The 19,190-nt window shown below is 36.4% G+C and overlaps 1 protein-coding gene across 12 annotated transcripts in view; it reads left to right on the top strand.

The window, feature by feature from the left end:
- Positions 1-19,190, top strand: part of MAGI2 (membrane associated guanylate kinase, WW and PDZ domain containing 2) — a 789,209-nt gene that overhangs the window by 670,416 nt on the left and 99,603 nt on the right. For 11 of the 12 annotated variants that reach the window (XM_074903407.1, XM_074903401.1, XM_074903395.1 and 8 more), the window contains 2 exons: positions 6,623-6,654; positions 11,498-11,687. In XM_074903407.1, coding sequence (XP_074759508.1) covers positions 6,623-6,654; positions 11,498-11,687 — 222 coding nt within the window. The remainder of the gene's footprint in view (positions 1-6,622; positions 6,655-11,497; positions 11,688-19,190) is intronic. The other variant, XM_074903396.1, reaches the window with a different exon arrangement.

The following is a 19,190-nucleotide window of genomic DNA, read 5'->3' as shown; positions in this document are numbered from 1 at the left end:
TCCAACCTGGCCTTGAACACTGCCAGGGAGGGGGCAGCCACAGCTTCTCTGGGCAACCTGTGCCACTGTCTCACCACCCTCACAGTAAAGAATTTCTTACTTATATCTAATCTAAACCTACCCTCTTTCAGTTTAAAACCATTCACCCTTGTCCTGTTACTACACTCCCTGATAAAAAGTTCCTCCCCATCTTCCCTGTAGCCCCCTTTAAGCACTGGAAGGCCACTCTAAGGTCTCACCAGAGCCTTCTCTAGGCTGAACAACCCCAACTCTCTCAGCCTGTCCTCATAGGGGAGATGTTCCATCCCCCTGGCCATCCTTGTAGCCCTCCTCTGGACCCCCCCCAAAAGGTCCATGACCTTCTTATGTTGGTGCCCCCAGAGCTGGACGCACTACTCCAGGTGGGGGCTCACTAGAGTGGAGGGGCAGAATCACCTCCCTTGACCTGCTAGACACCCTTCTCTTGATGCAGCCCAGGAAGTGGGCTGCAAGCACACATTGCTGGCTCATAGTCGGTTTTCCATCCACTAATACCCCCAAGTCCTTCTCCACAGGGCTGCTCTCAATCCACTCATTGCCCAGCCTGTGTTTGTGACTGGGATTGCCCTGACCCATGTGTAGGACCTTGCACTTGGCTTTGTTGTACTTCATGAGGTTTGCACAGGCCTACCTCTCCAGCCTGTCCAGATCCCTCTGGATGGCACATCCCCTCCCTCCAGTGTGTCGACTGCACCACACAGCTTGGTGTTGTTGGCAAACTTGCTGAGGGTGCCCTCGATCCCACTGTCCATGTCAGCAACAAAGATGTTAAACAGCACTGGTCCCAGTACCACCCCCTGAGGAAAGCCACTCGTTACTGCTCTCCAGCTGGACATCGAGCTGTTGACTGCAACTCTCTGTGTGCAACCATTCAGCCAATTCCTTATCCTCTGAGTGGTCCATTCATCAAATCCACATCGCTCCAATTTAGAGACAAAGATGACATGCAGGACAATGTCAGATGCTTTGCACAAGTCCAGGTAGATGATGTCAGTTGCTCATCTATTTTAATTCATTGTTTCCTTTTACATTTTGTTTACTACAGTATATAAAGTAATTGAATTTATTTCTTGTCATTGATTGGGTTTGTTTTTCTGAGAAGGGGAAAATATTTGAAGAATAATTGAACACTATATACTTGTTCTATGTACACACACACAAAAAACCCCATTATCTCTCCCACCAGTAGTTTTGGAATTTTAGCTGGAGGATATTTTGCATCTTATTGAGTAAGCCAAATTGTAACTTGAGTTCTGTGCACCTAATCCAAACACACCTAGCATAGCTCAACAAAAGGTAAACATATAGAAGGAGAAGCCAGATGTAATATGAATGGTAAGAAACAATTCCCTGCATACTGTTAATGGTGTACACCATGAGTCTGAATGCTCAGAGAGGTTCTCTGCTGTCACATCCATTTGAAGTTAATGAGTATTTGACACCTCTGGAACTGAGGCCCCTGTTCAGGCAACTAATAGACATCTCAGAGATCCCAGTGAGAGAAAAACTGCACAGAAAAAAAAAAAAAAAAAGTATTGTTACAGTAAATTTTCTAGAGAAGAAAACTTCTGCTGAAGTGTTGTCACATGAATGTTGATAAGATGCCCATGGAGTCAGTTAATGCTGTGGGAGTGCTCATCAGCCATCTGTTCATTAACTTGCAAGCATCTACGTGAGAAAGATCTGTGCAGTACTTGGGACAGTTTTGCTCAGGAAGCCATGTGCAACAAGGCTTTTATAACATAAAAAATAAAATAAAATTTAAAACCCCAGAAACACCAGAAAAACAAAACAAGACAAAACAAAAAACCCTCCAAGAAGCCCAGCAAAATCTAATGGGCAAAACACTTGCTGTATCATCAGTGCAACATCTGATGTGAAGGGAAGTTGACTTGCCTTTAACATTGCTTTGGATTAAAAGGCTTTATCTTTGATGCTGTTGAGTTCCTCCCTGCAGCACTACCATACTCTTTTACTGCAGAAATCAAACTGTTCCCAGGCTTCAATTTAATTATACATACATGGTTGCCATAGAGGTGAACATCATTAAAGCTCCTGGAGTTTAGCAATACCTATATTAGTTACTTGTGATTTTACAGGGTCTCAAGAACTTTTCCAGGAACCAATACAAAATAATGAGACTGATGGAGATGGAGGTGGAGATGGAGATGAAAGTATCCACATGGCAGCAGACTAATAAACAAAGACTGGTTCTGTATTACTGACATTACAGAATATGCCAAATTCAGGGGTTTTACTGAAACAAATAAATAAATAAATAAATTAGGACTCTGTCTTGCAAATGTTCTAAGTCCTGTCTGATAAGCTGCTTTTAGAAAACTAAACTTTCCAACAATAAATACTGGCTGAAGTGTAAGGCATGTGAAATCTGTAAGCGTATTTTATGACAGAAGCATATTTAAATTTGTATATAAGAGGAAAGAGATACAATGAGTGTGATGTGATTTGTCTTTTGTTATAGGATATCTTCAATGAAAAGGAGAAGTACAGTAAACTGAAGCTGGAATTTGCCTTGATCTGAAAAGAGAAAAAAAAAAAATTCCCTTAAATGCATTTGAATCCAAAATCTGTTTTCTGTTACTGGTGTTTTTTAGTACAGTTACAACATAGAAACCATCACAGATCTGATTTCCAGGGAAGCTCATTTTGGAAGGTGGTAAATATAATTTAAAAAGCAATGTCAAAACCAATTTTTTAACACTGTTTTATGAGAAAATGTAATTCTGATATTTAAAAAGCATATGGTTGTTGCTGTACCTCAACTTATTTAAAATGTAACAAAATTTCAGTAAAGGTGTTAGCCACCAGCTGCTGTACCTTATTACAGTTTAAATGATCAACACTGAAAAATAAATCATTATATTCTCAAAACTAACTTTAGAGAATATATGAGGTTATGTATTTTATCCTCGCATGCTTACACATAGCATACCACAGTATTCTTCTGCTAGCATCTGACTGAGTGGTAGTGGTTGCTCCTTGACACAAGCCAATAACCCCACTCTCCTTTCGAAACTAATTCAAACCTGTACTGCTGCCTTTACAATGAGTGTTATTAAAAACTTATTTAAAACCAATAGAAAGACATAGGAATCTTCAGAAAGTGAGTCACTACTTACTTGGTAAAGCTATTATGAGAAAGGATGGCTGTCAGGCACATGGGTGAGCAGAAAACCACTCATGGGAAGAACAAGATGCATGATGTATTTTCAGGTGGATCTAAGTTGTCTTTTATTATTTCAGATTGTAAAAATCTATGTGAATATGGGGATGAGAGGTGTTTATATAATATTCTCAACTGCTCAGGTGTTTATAGAAGGCATCACAAGTTGGACAGTAGAAGCTTGGGAGTTTGGGGAGGGTGAAGTGAAAATCTGGAAGTGGGATAAGGAGGTTGTAAGATATTATCCAGTATGTTTGCCTAGTTAGATGTGAGTTGATTAGAATGTTGAGCAGCATTAGTACTGTATTAATACTCAACAGAAGTTGAAAGCTGCACTCTTTGGTGAACAAATTTCAGCCTTGCCTTTAAATCGGTACTGAATTGATGCCCGTCTGCCAGTGGCTGTCGCTCAGGTGGGATCCACTGTCTCTGGTGGGGAATACTCACCACATGTAATGAACCAGCACCAGAAAGTCAAGGGAAATTGTGGTGTTGTGAAGTGAGGTGAACTAAGTGAAAATCCACTGCTTCTCCTTCCCAGCTGTAGATGTGACTGCAGAAGGTGAACACTGTTGAGTATGCACTAAATGCACATTGTTAAGATATACTCTTCAGGTAAGATTCTGAGCCTCAATTTTCTACATGTAGAGGATTTGGTCCTTATGCAGAACAATATTTAAAGGTGAGAGTTAGGAGGGAGCATGCAGAATACACAGGAAAGTTCATTTTGCTTTTATGCTTTTTCATGTGAAGTTTCTGTTACCCTTACAATGTACTACATATGCATTATGCTCTTGAATTCTTGAATTTGCAGCAATGCAGCAATGGTTGCATTTATTAAAATACCAGTGATAATTCTGGACATGTTTGGTTCCCAACAATTGTCCATAATCCATCTCATGTTGAATAACTGATAATTCCATACATTGTCTAAAGGTCAGTTTTGTTTAAATTGGGAAAAAGTTTAGCTGAGAATACAGACGTTATGTGAGGCAACATTAAAATTGCCATGAAATACATGAAAAATATGATATGATTTGCTTTATGGAACTAGCCCTTCATCTATTTAGTCTAGCACCTAGTCTTTGACATACGTGAGAGACCATCTCATTTTACATGAGGTCAGTCTAATAGCTGAATTTAAATCTGACAAATAGATTTTAATATTAGTTCCAAGGTTTGTTATCTTTAGAGATTTTCGATTCTAATATGCTTTTGTACACATATGGATATCCAATACTTTTTTTAAATCTTTCTTTAGATCTTTTACTTCCGTAGCATCCTATATCCATTAGTTTTCTTAACATAATTTCATGCTGTGTGAATAAATATTCTCTTTTATTTGTTTTGAGTGTAGATGTTGTCATTTGTATATTGCAGTCTGTGCCCATAGCGTCCAAGCTCAGTGTAAGTCCATGTTCTCCTTGTTTGGGCAAATGATTGAATTTTTTGTAATTAAGGGGGGGTTTTTTAAAATCTTCACTAGTGTAGATGTCATTATTTATTTGATTTATAAATACTTACTATATTTTTGATAGTAAAATTTTCTGAAAACTCCAGCAAAGCATATTTTTAGGTGAAGACAGTAAACAAATAGGAAAAAAATTACCTTTTCGTTTGACCTGAAAAAATTTTTCCGGACAATAAGTTATGGGAGGTGCACCAGTACCAACAGGAAGGGAGTACTACCTCTACCAATATCTTCCAGACACCATATCAGGGTACTAAGTTGATTTGAGATATCTTTTAGCAAACTTCCTTGCAAGTTTCAAGTCTTATCTTTAGCTCCAAGGGGAAAAATGCTTTTTAACTTTCACTCTTATTAGATGTACAGAACAATAGCAGGTAATAAAAAGGTAGCCATCTGCCATCAAGAAGTTATTAAATAAGTTTCTACTACCGAATCTTTAATACTGAAGGTGATGCACAAGCCAGATCTATACAGGATGCCTGTTATCTCAGCTTGAATTTGCACATGGAAAGAAATCTTTCTACTTGTTAGTATAGCAGTTTTTATCCAGACACTGTAGAGGCAGTAAATATAACCTTTCCAAGATTATTTTTTACAATATACTTTTTGTTTGAAAGCACTATCAGCATATACATCAGCATTACAAAACAGCCAGTGTATCTCTGCAAATGGCTCAAGTGCTTTTTCACTCTAAGATTTTTTCAGTCTAAATGAATTATATATCATGGCAGAAAAAAATTACCTCATTATCACACAGTTCTAGGATCCTTAAATACTATGTACTAATATTAATCCTGTTGTGGTTTGTCTGTAGAAAGATACTTTTCCTAGTGTTCTCATGATTATTTTTTTTTTTCTAGACTCACCTTAGAAAAAGAAATAACGAAGTCAGTACTACTACAGTTTAATTCTTTTTTTGAATGAAAGAGCAGCCTTCCTATCAGTTGTCTCAGTTTAAGCCCCATTTCTGTTTCTGACAAGCAAGTGAACTCTTTTTTAATAGCTTTTAATCTTATTTAGGAAGGTCCATAGACTTTTTTTTTTACCTACTATTAAACTGAGAATGAGTTTTTTAGTGAAAGCTGTGCTGAAAGCTGGTATTTTTAAAAATGTAACCCAATATCCTTTGAAATGCTTATTTTCATTTAATATTTTAAAGTTTTTTAACATTGTGCTGCATAAGTTAAAAACAGTGTTGGCAATGAGTGCTTCAGATTATGTCCTATTATGAAAAGGACATATCTGGATTTTTAAATGTTTGTAAGTTACAATAGTTGAAATTCATGAAAAATGCTAAACAAATTTATCAATCAGTCAATAACCGAGGAAAAGGAGATAACTAGTTGTGCAGAATAGTTAGTCATGTCTGACCATTTGCTAACAATGACCAAGAAACAGGACAGCATAAGAACAAGCAGCCCTCCCAAGACTTGGCTACCTTATCTAGACTGATGAATCATTTACTTTTCTCCAGGCTTTTCTTCTAAAAAAATCTCTTGTATTATTAGGTTTTGTTGATGGGATGTTCTGAATTGCTTCTTCTTAAAGGTGCGACTGCATTTGACACATCAATACCAGGTCATTTGGTGTCCTATCCAATGTCCACCAAGACATTTGGAAATCCTTTTGTTTAGTTCTTTTAATTTCGACCTAATCCCATGCTGTTTGTAAAGTATGGCAATGATCTCAATAGCTCCACTCGCGTATATATATATATAGGTGTGTATATATATATATATATATTTGTGTATACTTTTTGTTAGAAATTACCCCCTGTGGTTTGTCTTTTCACCCTTTGTATGTAGAGAATTTTCATATATATCAATATTATCTGCAGACCTGAATGAAAACAGGAGCATAGGCACCACTTAGCCTCCACTCTTTATGCATCAGAAAAATCTGCTAACTTTATTTTTTGTTTATTTCAGGTTTCTTTTCTCCATGGAAAACTCCAAAGCCTGTAAGTTCTCTTTTAAAATTATACACATTGAGTTCATAAGATGACTCCCATTCAAAGCTAATTTCTGTAGACTTTCATCTAACTGTCCTGTTCCCACCTCTTGAGACACCTCTCAGCAGTGCCCCAACTCTAGGTGAGACAGCATCAGGAGTGGCCTCACTAATGAGCTCTGCAGACCCCTTTACTTGGAGTTTGCCAGCAGTAGTCTGGAGAAAGGAACATCTCAATGTTAAGACGGGTATCAAAAAACAGAAATATAGTGGCTCAAAAATGAGTGGTCTGGAGGAGAAGGCAGCAGAAGACCCCAGCAGTGAGGCCAGTCTAGTTGGCCTTCCAGTTGATGATCTCTTTGAAATGGTCAACATGCTCTTATTCTGGTTTACACGTGGCTTGAGCTTAACATCCTTGAAGTGATTGTTATTCTTTCTTGCACTAGTATATCTAGAGCTGTAAACAGTCACACTTCAGGTGAGAGCTTGGACTAGATTACTGAGGTGCCTTCTAACCAACATTTTTGGGTTTCTATGATTTTGACATTAAATCCCAAAGTATGAAGACCTTTCCTACTGTAAGACTGTAAGCAATGACTATATTTATTCAGTTGACAACACATTGTATAGTTTTTTGAAGTTGTGACAATGTCCACAGTGTAAACAGAAACCGTAGGCTACTGTTTTCAGTTGTCTGGTTTGGTTTGTTTTGGCTTTTTTATTTAGATTGTAAACACCTTAAATTAGTACTATCTCTCCTTAAGGGTGTGTAGAGGAAAGAAGAGCCCTGATTCTGCCTGAGGCTTCTAGAAGCAATAGGAATAACAACAGTAATATTTTTTAAAGGATTTATAGTTATCTTATTCAAGAGGGGTGGGTGGAGGTGGTATGTTGAATCTGTACAACTTCACATTCTCTCATATTGGATCATGGCATCTTCAATGCATACTAAAATAATTTCTGTAGCTTGTCAAGAACAAATAGCAATTAATTAATCAGTTGATGCAACTCCATCAGACTGTTTCAGCTTGTGGTGGTTTTGATGTAAAAGGCTAGAAGATGGATGTAATATATTGGAATAAGTATTGGATAAGTTTGTTTATTCATCTAAGTAACAGGACATTAATGAAAATACATGTGACTATTAAGGGCTAGCTTGTTCTTGCTTGTGTAAGATTCCTGTCTGACTGGGACATTCAACTTTTAGTCTCGGGTAAAAAGTGATAAAGAATCTGGAACTTACTTGTTAAAGGTCTACATTCAAAGATCTCCCAGTCAGTGCTCACTCTCCTTATGTACCCATCAAATATATAAATACCAGCATATTGTTGACAGTTGTCTGCACAGCTTTTTTATATAAACAGTGTAAGAGTTCGTATGCAAGTAGAACTTGCCAATAATCAGAATCTAGAGAAACAACCTCAGTGATGCAGTTTTTCATGCAATGGTCTGAGGAAACCAGAGCTCACAGAGTAATATAACACTGTTGTGTGCAGATACTGTACTGCATGCAGGCTCACCATTCACAGCCAGTCTGTTTTGGGGTAATCTCAACAAGAGAGTTTACAAATGATTAACCAGATTAAGGTAGTGTGCATTCCTCTCTGTCACTGCTTTAACTAGAGAAATAATCACACATAAATTTCTAGTGCCAAAGTCATGAAGACAAGATTGCCCCTGAAGCACTGAGTGTCTGCGGACAGTCTGAAGAAATAATGCCACCAGGAGGTTTAGAAAGCCTTCCCAACACCACAGCACAGCCCTGTAGGTGTGTAACAGGAAAGAAATACTGTAGATGGCCCAAAACAAGGTTTGTTTTCTGCTTGAGTGACTACTACTGCCCCCTCACCCCCTGGCCACACAGTGGAGAAGCACCCACTGTTCTTTAAAGCAAAAAGGGGACCACGGGCCATTGGCTGGAAGAGGGGAAGAGACTGGCTCCTCTCCCTGAGGTAGAGGCTAAGGAATGGCATGCACTGCATCTGTCTGCTCAACATCCCAGAATAACCTGGACTGACAGAAATTTCCTGTGCTTTCTATGTATATAGTGCATATATTATATATATCATCTGTAACACAATTTGATTAGTGCAAAATTAACTTGAGCAATGTCACCAAGTCTTTACCCCAACTTAGATTTCATGCCCTCCACTCAATGCCATGATTACTCATTTCCAAGAGTGCCTTCGTCTGTGAGTTAGCATTATGCTAACTCACATTGCAAAACACTGTGTGACTATTTAATTGATACGGGTTTGGGAGATATAATTCCCCTTGTGTTTATATATTTATGTAGCTATTTATGTTAACAGTATTATCCACAAGTAAGAATATTTTGCTAGGTCTTCAACTTGACACTTGAAGATTTAGAGCTAACCAGCAAGCGAGAATTAGATATATGGGATCTGATAGGGTTTTGCTAAGGGATCTCCAGTTTCTTGTCCTTCCTCCAGGGAAAAATTTGCTCACTAAAGATAATTACATTTTCCTTTCTCTTTTTAAAGCCTTCTCTAAATATTTTAATTTGTTCAGTTTCATATTTTGAAAGAGGTAAGTGTTCTATTTCTCTAGCACTGTTCAAGAAATTAGGAAACTTTCACTTCCAGATAGACAGAGCCCCACATGTTCTTCTGCTTCATAATGATAAGATAGATAGTTTGGTTTCACTGACTTGTATTCTTTTTTAAATTCCTAAACATAATTCTCCATTATTTTCCTTGAAATAAAGAACTTCTACTGCACCCAGATCTCCTTTTCTATTTAGACATAGGGGTCATAATCAGGTTTGTTTCTGGAGAACTTTGAATTTACACTTCCATGATACAATGATATACTGTATATATATATAGCCAAGATAAATGCTTTAGAGTCAGAAGAGCTATCAGAAGTATTATTGTGACGTTCATGTGACTGGTCACACAGGCTAATTTACCCAACACAGAGGACAAGTTCATCTTGGTATAAAGGGTACCTGAAGGTACCCTAGGTACTTTCCTGTACCTAAGCTATTTCGATGATAACTCAGGTATCTTCATGTCACTATATTGCACAGGATCTACATACCTATAGTGCCCTCTTATATCACATCCTAGTTGTCATCTTTTGTATACGACCCAAAAGAAATGTGTCTTTCTTTAACAACATTGGTGAATATTGAATGCAGTATTCCATATCTTTATCATTAGCACTTGATAGCACTAATACTTTCCTTTCTCAACTTAAATATCACAGCCAACACATACTAGTGCATGAGAATCATCCTATGATTGACTGAGATACCTAGATCTTTCTTTTCTTCATTGTTTCTAATGACCCAGCCCTACTTACTGCTGAAACTCTGACAGAAGCACAGCTTGAATTATAACACTACTCTTCGTAAAAAATGACGTCCTAAACAACTTAAAATGTTCAATATCCATATTCTGTTTATTTTGAAGTATGAAGCTGAGTGTCAGATCACCTGGGATGTGCAGAGTGATAGTTACTCAGCATGTTCACCAGGAGGACTCTAAAACATCTGTAGTCCACACATACTTGGTATGGAAAAAGCATGATGATGTTAATCATCAGAATAGAGAGCAAAGCCTACCTGCTGAGCTGAACACCTTCTGAAACCAAGAAACTCAGCGCAAACAATAATCACAGAATTTGTGGAGCAAATTTGCTGTAAATCTGCAGTCACCTTTGATAAGAAAATGGTGATGCAACACTAGAAATTGGTGGGTTTTAAGTACAGTTCAGTTTGTTTCCAAGAGTCATTTTTTGTGTAATTAACTGATTGTTGGGTTATGTGCAAGAACACACTGTTCTGGAGGCTTTACCACCCTTTTCTTCAGGAGGGGTCACAGAAGAAGCCAAATATTAATTTCCTGGGATAAACATTTGTGTTTTGTTTAACTTAGCCTCTTCAAATACATTTGGTAATGCAATTTAATTAGTAGCCAACTCCTTCAAAATTAAAAATGCAGATCCTCAAGTATTCTTTTGCACAGTCTATCATATTATCCCCTTTCTTGCTTGATGCACTTCTGACACCACTAAGGGAAGTCAGAGAAAATATGGATTGGTGTGACTTTCATGCATAAATACACTCTCCTGTAAATGGTCTGGAAGAGTTGTAAAGCTTATTGTGTTCTTGGGAGTTTGGCTGAATGATGGCAATGTAATTTTTTATATAAGAAAGAAATATATAAGTAAGAAATGAAAAAGACTCTATCAGGCTAATGCCCACTTTTCTCTCACCATGTTCTGTATTTTATCATTGAACATTCAACTATCACTAGATATTCAAATACCTGCTGTAATAATTTGCCTTTTTTTTTTTTTCTTCAGTTGAAGCTGTAATTTCTGTTCACAGTTACAGTAATCTAATTTTCCCTGGGCAGCTATCTATTTTCATGCATTCTCAAAAGATACAGCATTAAGATCATTCAGTTGCTACACAGTCTGGCCACTTCTTTGTTAAGAACTAATTTCTGTTATGTGTTTGATTAATCTGATAATTGTATTTTCACAGACCCACAGATTCCACCCTTCGCAAACAACTTCCAATAGCTCAGCACATTCTGTGAGAGACAGTCAACATGCTTCAGGGGTAATGCTGGGCCCTAGTCTACATGGGATCATATTATATGAGAAAGATCACATCTTTCCATGAGCAACAGATTAACAAGTAAATTCAACCAAGTCATTTTATAAACAGCATAACAGACACCTTTCATCTCAAAAGGCTGCAAGCAGATTTGCTAATTTTACAAAACACATCTTCAACTGAAATCACTGTCTTTGGTCTCATTGTGGAAGTCAAGTTTTTGCAAAACTTCATCTTTATTCTCTGTATGGTTTTATTCCAGATGATGGAACGATGGGAGAATCAAGGCAGCCCTCAAACAAGCCTGTCTGCTCCAGCTATGCCACAGAATATTCCCTATCCACCCACTCTTCACAGGAGTTCATTTCCTGATTCAACAGAGGCCTTTGATCCACGAAAACCTGACCCATATGAGCTGTATGAGAAATCAAGAGCTATTTATGAAAGTAGGCGTAAGTGAAAGCCCTGTTCACCCTGATGACCATATAATATTTTAAACTTTTGTCTATGAATGTGTCACTGCTGACATAATTTTCCATAATTATCTATTGTAATTTAAAGAAAGCAGCTATAATCTCAGTTAATAGAGGCCATTATAAATTACTCAAAATTCTACACTTATGTTTTCCTAGATCTTGCCTAGATTCTGAAGTTTCATAGTTTATTTTCCTTATATTTTTGCTCTCCACATTTTGACTCTTAAATCCTTAATGAACAACAGTATATGTGCCACCACATTTTGCTGTGCTATTTTTTTTCATAGTTAACCAATGAGAGGATATGAATTTATCTATAAAAATTCATTTCACTTTCTTTCATTTTAAAGTGAAGTTTATTAAAGAAATTTCAAATCTATATGTTTCTATAAAAATTACTTTGACAAGTTTTCACATTGTTCTTAGTAGTTAGAAATAAACACATAGCACTAAGTGCTATTTGAAGATCTATACAAAACTGTACTGAACCATCAAGATTCCCATCTTGATTGTATTTCTCATGTTTTTGGTGGATATAACACTTTTTTTGTGCAACAAGAGGGATTAAGCTTTTTCACTCCTTATCATAAAAAACATTTTAGCTAAAAATAGTATTCTAAATTGTCTAAATTTTTGTGTTTAAGATCAAATCTTAAAAAGTTTATTTTTTTACTGAAAGGTTTTTCATAGCGGTTGTTACTTGCACATGCCACTTTTCAATTAATTTTATAAATTGCTTTAGCCTATAGATCAAATTATAAATTATACATAAAATATTGCACTGCAGCTGATCCAGATTCACTCATTAATATTAGTTGGGCCCAGAGACATAAAGATAAACCTAAACTATATGTACAAATGTACAAATTTCTCCACCATGCAAAGGAATAGTCTGAAGGAAATACATTATTGTCCCAAACACTGGTTGGTGCTGCTCTTACTTACATTGGCCCTTATAATTTAGTTACAGCATCAGCATCTCCTGTTTGTCTTCAGTATTTCCAGTCCCCAGCATAATCTATATGCTGGAGGAACACTACAGTTCATTTTATATCAATTCTAAATTAACTCTAATCTAGTCTCTAAATTAAATTTCAGATTCCTCAATTCTTTGCTACTGTGGCCAGTGCCACCATCTTCTGCCACACTGGTCCATATAGTAGAACATCTTTCTACTAGACATTGTCTAGTAGAACATTGTAGACATTGTCACAATAAAACTCACTTTCCATAGTCCAGATATTTTTTAGAGGTTTTGTTTGGCTTTTTTATTTATTTAATAGGTGCTTGAAATTAAGATCCCAAGTTTAAATGTAAGTACTTAAATAAATTGCTGGCTTTTTTCAGCAATACCAAGACTCTTATTCCCCCTAAATATGGATCTGAGAACTTACTTTAATTTTGAGCATCTGTAAAAAGTATTTGATCTTCAATTACAAACTGTTAGGCATAGGAACTAAGTTTTCCAGTGTATTTGCAAATACCATGTAGCCCATGTTGGCTGGTATTTTAAAATAATAAATACTATTTACTAATGGAGCATCTTCCTCTGCTCCAGATGCTATGCTTGATTGGACAGGGTACTCAAGACAACATATAAACAGAGGCTATAATTTTTGAAATTTTAGAACTCTTTGAAGTATGGATCAGGATACAGGTAGAGTAGGCCAACAAGTTTTGAAAGAAGTAGGACTCGCTTTGAGCGAAGTTTGGAAATAAATATCAGATGTCTCTTTCTTTCTCTTCCACTTCCTCATCCTCTTTCTCTTTCCCTTGTACATTAAGGGCTAGAGTGACAAATAAATAAAAGGAATTGCCACAGTTGAAATGCTATTCCCCTAAGTTCTGGATTTTGTGACATAAAGAGAAATTAAAGGGAAAAAAACAATTCCATAGTTAACAAGGGGCTTATCTAGTTCAGCACCTCTACTGAAAACACTCTTGACTTCATATACTGCTTTAAGGAAAAGAAAATCCTTTGCAAATAATTTCTTCCCATATGGGTAGTTTCTAGAGGTGAAATATTTTAGAAGAAATCTGCACTTTCCGCAGTCAAAACCATCTTGTGTGATTAAAGCCATAAAGCCAAAAGTGGAAAAGGGAAGAAGAGTACAGACTTCCTGAATTAAAACAAATATCTTTGTAAGACAATTAAGAAAAAGTTCTACATGCCATATGTACATATGGGACATATATTCATATGTTCTTTTGTCTTGATCCCCAATATGAAGAGTTCTATATTTACAGAATTACCCTAAATATTAATGAAAACAGAGGCTCAATCTATGTTTGCTCTTCATAAAACTGTGGCAATATAGATCTGATGTCAACTACAAAGATTGGCTTACACCCCAAAAGATGATATATTACAACAAAAGATATATTACACCATTCAGTAAAAGAATGAAGTGATTCATTATTATTCCTGGGTGCCTTCTACGAGCTTTCTGCATACTTCCTTGACCAACATGAACTCCAATAATTTACTGATAGAATCTACTGTGTTCAGGATCATATGCTACAGGAGGGGAAGAACTGATAACTTGTAGGTTGGAGTTATGCTAAAGCCTGGTTTAATTGCATTTGAGTTCTGTCCAAGGCGCAACTGGAGATTGTATACAAGCCTTTTTCAGCCAGCTATCTAGATGAAATTAGAATTAAAAATCATGAAGCTGCTAGGCCCAAAACAAGAAAGTGAGGGATGAAATGTAGGACTGCAGTAACCACTCCTCCCAGATTTCCCACAGTGTCCTGATCTTCCAGCTAACCATGAAAGCTTTAACTTGTTCTCTTCTGACACTGGTATCATTTTAACAGTCTATCTAAACTGTGATTCAACAGTTCCCAACCAGATCTCTTCTGCATTCATTCATATCACTTGGTCATAAATAACTGCTTCCAAATATTTATGTTCTCCCTAACATTTTTGTTTCATGAATGCCATAAGCACACATTTTAGCAAATTTGGTATGTCAAGCCTTTGACTGCATTTATTCTCTACATACTACTAGTGTTTCCTGAAGAGAGAAACAAGAGGCAGGAAATCCATTACTAAGTCAAGAATTGTCATCTAAATTAAGTATATAAGAGGGGGAGTTTCAAGATAATACACACTTAGTTTCCTACCATATGGCTGTGTCAAGTTGGTTATCTTCAGTAAAGACATACCCTTAAAGCGCACAGGGAAAGTTCAGCTACTCTGGGGTTTTTTAAGTACTTCTTATCTCAAAGCAAGTCTGACTTATCTCCTGGCAAGACCAGAAAAGAAATAGGTTCATCTTCTAAAAATAGTGCAAAGTGAACAATCATGACCTGGAAAACTCTAAAAGATAGTGCTAGATTTTTGTTTCTCTCACAGTGAAACTCTGTTACTAAACAGTTCATTTTTGTACTGCTATAGATCTGAATTTCTACAGATCCTTTTATCAGAGGGTCTCATCGCAGTCAGCACTCACCAGGACCTCATCAAAGCCTCCTGCTTCTTTATCAGGGAGTTAAGCAAGTTATGCATCACAGCATAGTTCTGTGAGGAGCACAAGCAACATGACTCAAAGCAGAGCAAGAACTAGACCCAAGGAGCCTGATTCACAAGCTTTTGCTCTAGCTGCTAGGTATGTTCATCCTAACCTAATCATAGCAAGAAAGGTGCTTCAAGCAGGAAGTCTTCATGAAAAAGGATGTTTTTTCTACAGGAATGTTTTTCACCTTAGGAATGTGAAGGACCTGCACAATAGGGAGATATCAATTTTTAATGATCTCATGAATTACAAAGGTCTACTGCTTCCCCACTGGAAACAGTTTCAAGGATGCAGTTCTACCAATAGAGCTTGAAGAGAAATCAAATGATGCATTAGTACAAAAGCAGAGTGCAATTCTGGTTTGTAAGTCATAGTTCCTTGGAAAATTGTTTGTCACAAGTTGGCTGTTACCTGTCAACTCTTACCTGTTAGCTGTCACCTGCCTCAGCTGTCACCCATCACCTGTGCTCTATAGCTCCAAGTAGCCAAAAAGGAGCATAAAGTGTTTCCAAAGACTGATGAAGATTACCACATCATCCAAAACAGCTGCCTAAAAGCCAAAGGAGGGAAATTGTTGTTTTCTTTCTTTGTCTTTCCTTTCTGCAGCTATGTCTCTCAGTCTCTCTGGGGTTTTTTTCACTTTTTTTAACTCCTCCCACCCTCACTTATTTCTTCTCCTTGGTGAAGAGAACCTACCTAGCTTTCTGCTGCTTCATTATTTTGCAAAACTTAAATATGGAGGAGAACACATGCTCAAATAACTGGATAATTTTTCCTTTTTCCATCCAACTACGAATTTTAGGCAAATACTTTAACTCCTTTCTTCTGATGAAAACTCTTACAGTGTAAGTGACAGCATAACTCTGCTGATAACCATGGAACAGAAGCTATAAAATGGAACATCAGATCAGGAATTTCCTATTAATGAAAAAAATCACAACACTTGATACGTAGCAGTTGTACAGCTGTAACTAGAGCTCCACAGTTGTCACTGGGACAACTCATTCTCCTGAATTTAAGATTTTTGCCTTTATAAAGTCTGCTTTACCTTTCTTATATTTAATATTGAACTCTGTTTATTGTAAATACACAGATTATAACAACATTTGTTCAGAGGCCTGTGTAGGCACGCATTAGTCAAATAGGAGACACAAAACTGTTGGTAATCATAATGCTATAATGTTTCTCTAGTTATAAAATGTGTAATAAAAATTTGGTTTTTCTTTAGTGGCATCTAAAGAAAGCAGTAAAATAAAACACTTTTTTAACAGCAATTAGGTTACCTCTGTCCTTCAGTTAGTGTGGTAGTCCAAGACTGGTGCTGTGACACAAAAATGCCAGTAGGAAGAATGAGATAAGCCAGTGATAAGCTCTCATTAAAAGTGAAGTCTGAACAATTACAGTTCCACCTTTTACTGGAAGGACAAAGGTTCCTTGTTCCAAAAATTTCCCATGTAATTTTCTCCCCTGACCACGGTATCGCGAATTTCACAAGTTCCATTCAAATCCATCAGCTGTCACACATTGTAATTTTTTTTGCTACCAGAGAGATAGACAAGTTGGAAAAGAGCCAAAAAGCAAAGTCCACCAACAGCTGTGAAACCTGTAAATAGCAAATGTATTAGCATAATGCATTATTAACCTTCATAAAATAAAGACTGTATTCTTATGCAGACTTATGAATACCTTTCACTAAGGGCCACAGACAAACATTTCAATACATATTCACAGGCTCTGGAATATTACTGCAGGTATTTAGCACAGATGAGTGTTAAAGTATCAGCAATAGGAAAGATTTGTCAGACAGCATTATACTGACTCATAATGTGCAACTTTGAAAATACCATTCTTACAGAAAAATACGCAGGCCATCAGGGTTTCCTAAATTTGATACTCATGAAACATTAAAAAAGGAAAATTTGGTGTATAGAACTGAATGCATTAGCACCTGAGGTGGTCTATTGCATAGTCTACAGCTAAGCAGAACTTTATTGTCAGTGTTTGTTGGCTGAAGACCTATAGAGTTACAGTCTTAAAAGTTCAAGGAAATTTTTGACATAACTGTTACTGCAGTTTTTTCAGGCAGTATTTTTCTGGCAAAAAATTTGCCTCTAACAATTTTTCCCATTTTTGCTCATCTCTAGTCTAAAAAATTCACATTTTAGTTATGGTGTTTTGAAAAGATATATACATATGTGTGAATATCTACATATATTTCTACATATATCTACATATCTAAATATACGTATAGTACTATGATAGCATTAAATACATAATATTCTGAAGTATTATATAAAGGGGTATTTTTGTATGGGCAAAGGTTTTGGGACTATACATTCAGAAAACTAGGTTCTAGTTTCAAATCTTACTTGAGCCCACTTTGCCATATCATTCAATATTTTTGTTCACCAGTTACTGTCCTTTGCCTTCACTTAGTAAATAAAAGACTATTGTGAAATTACTAATTATTATATATTACCATCAAACTACTCCCTGGCCCAGAGTATGAGGATTTGAGTTAAAGGAAGGTAATTTCTCAAAGTAATTCCTAAACAGTACAGGTTGTTTTTCTTTAATCTATTGCTACCCCAAGCAACAGCATAGAGAAGGTCTAAGAACTTATATTACTGAATTGATGCAATGATGCAACTTTTTTTTTTTTTTTTTTTTTTTTTTTTGTAAGAGATGATATATAACAAGAGGAGAGGAAATTTAGCAGACCAGCATCAAATAATTTTATATTGTTCATCACTGCAGAAAAGAGTTACTTACCATGACAAAACTGATTTGGTGGTTATAAGAACTGACAGTGAAACCAAACGCATTTTCAAATGGAATTATGAGAATATCATCATCACAGTACTGTGGATGTAAAGTGATTGTGATTGCTGGATTGCAAAGTAGGTCCCAAACAACTGATGCTAATATGAAGTGACAGTTTTACAACTGATGGCAGTATTAAAGACGCAGTATTTCTTTCTCTTGAACAATTTACACTTTACTAAAAGGTATGCAAACAGATTTTCATCTGCAAAGTAGTAGGGTGTACTTAAGAAGTCAAAGTAGTTTAAGAAAACTGACTTGTAAGCACTGGGGAGTTGGTCACAGGTGCTCGAGACCAATGAGAAGCGCATTGCCCATGTGCTGTTTCAAAGTGCTGCTTGCCCAGCACTGGAAAGGACATTGCGGCATAATCATATTCATTCTGCTCATTTGTAAAACTCCCATTTACCTAATGCATGGCCAGGAATGAGATGCTGAAATATAAATGTTTCCTAGTGCTAGTTTTGTTCCATGTATTCATCATTCAACAAAGTATAATCCAGAAAATAACATAGTATGGACAATAAATATTATCATCCCTATCTTTCATCAGAATAATTCTTCCTCCAGAGAATACCAGTGACTCCACTGGTACAAATAATAATACCCTTATGTCATGTTGTAGGTGAAATGTGATCCCAGAGCTGTATCTTGACAGCAAAGAGGGCTGGTATGTTCACCATTGGTTTCAGTTAAGTCAGGATTGTGTCCCGGATCCTATTTATTGTTTATCTGTTTTCACAAATGTTTTGCAGCTTTCAGTTTCAAAACCATGGGTGTAATTTATTTTAGATTAAACATGAAACCAGATGTGCAAGCTTTTTGTTATTCTGCCTTTTAATAGCAAAATTAACTTGCGCTTTGCATTCATCTGATATGGCAGAATGAATCTTGATGTATAGCAAGATTGAAATACACAGCTGTATCCTCGTTCTCCAGAGCACATAAAGTAGTGCCCATGGTGGAGATTTATTTCAGTTACAGTTATATATAAGTAGCAGTTCAGAAGAAGGCTTCTTAGTTTTACTTTCACAATTCTTGTTTCTAGGGCAGGTTAGCTGAACTAAAAAAAATTAATGTAGAAAATTTACCAAGTATTTTATTATTCATTCAAGTTCTACTTTGTAATTATTTCATT

The sequence above is a fragment of the Athene noctua genome, chromosome 3 (assembly GCF_965140245.1).
Source record: "Athene noctua chromosome 3, bAthNoc1.hap1.1, whole genome shotgun sequence".
Taxonomy (NCBI): Eukaryota; Metazoa; Chordata; class Aves; order Strigiformes; family Strigidae; genus Athene; species Athene noctua.
This window is presented reverse-complemented; position numbering and strand designations above follow the sequence as displayed.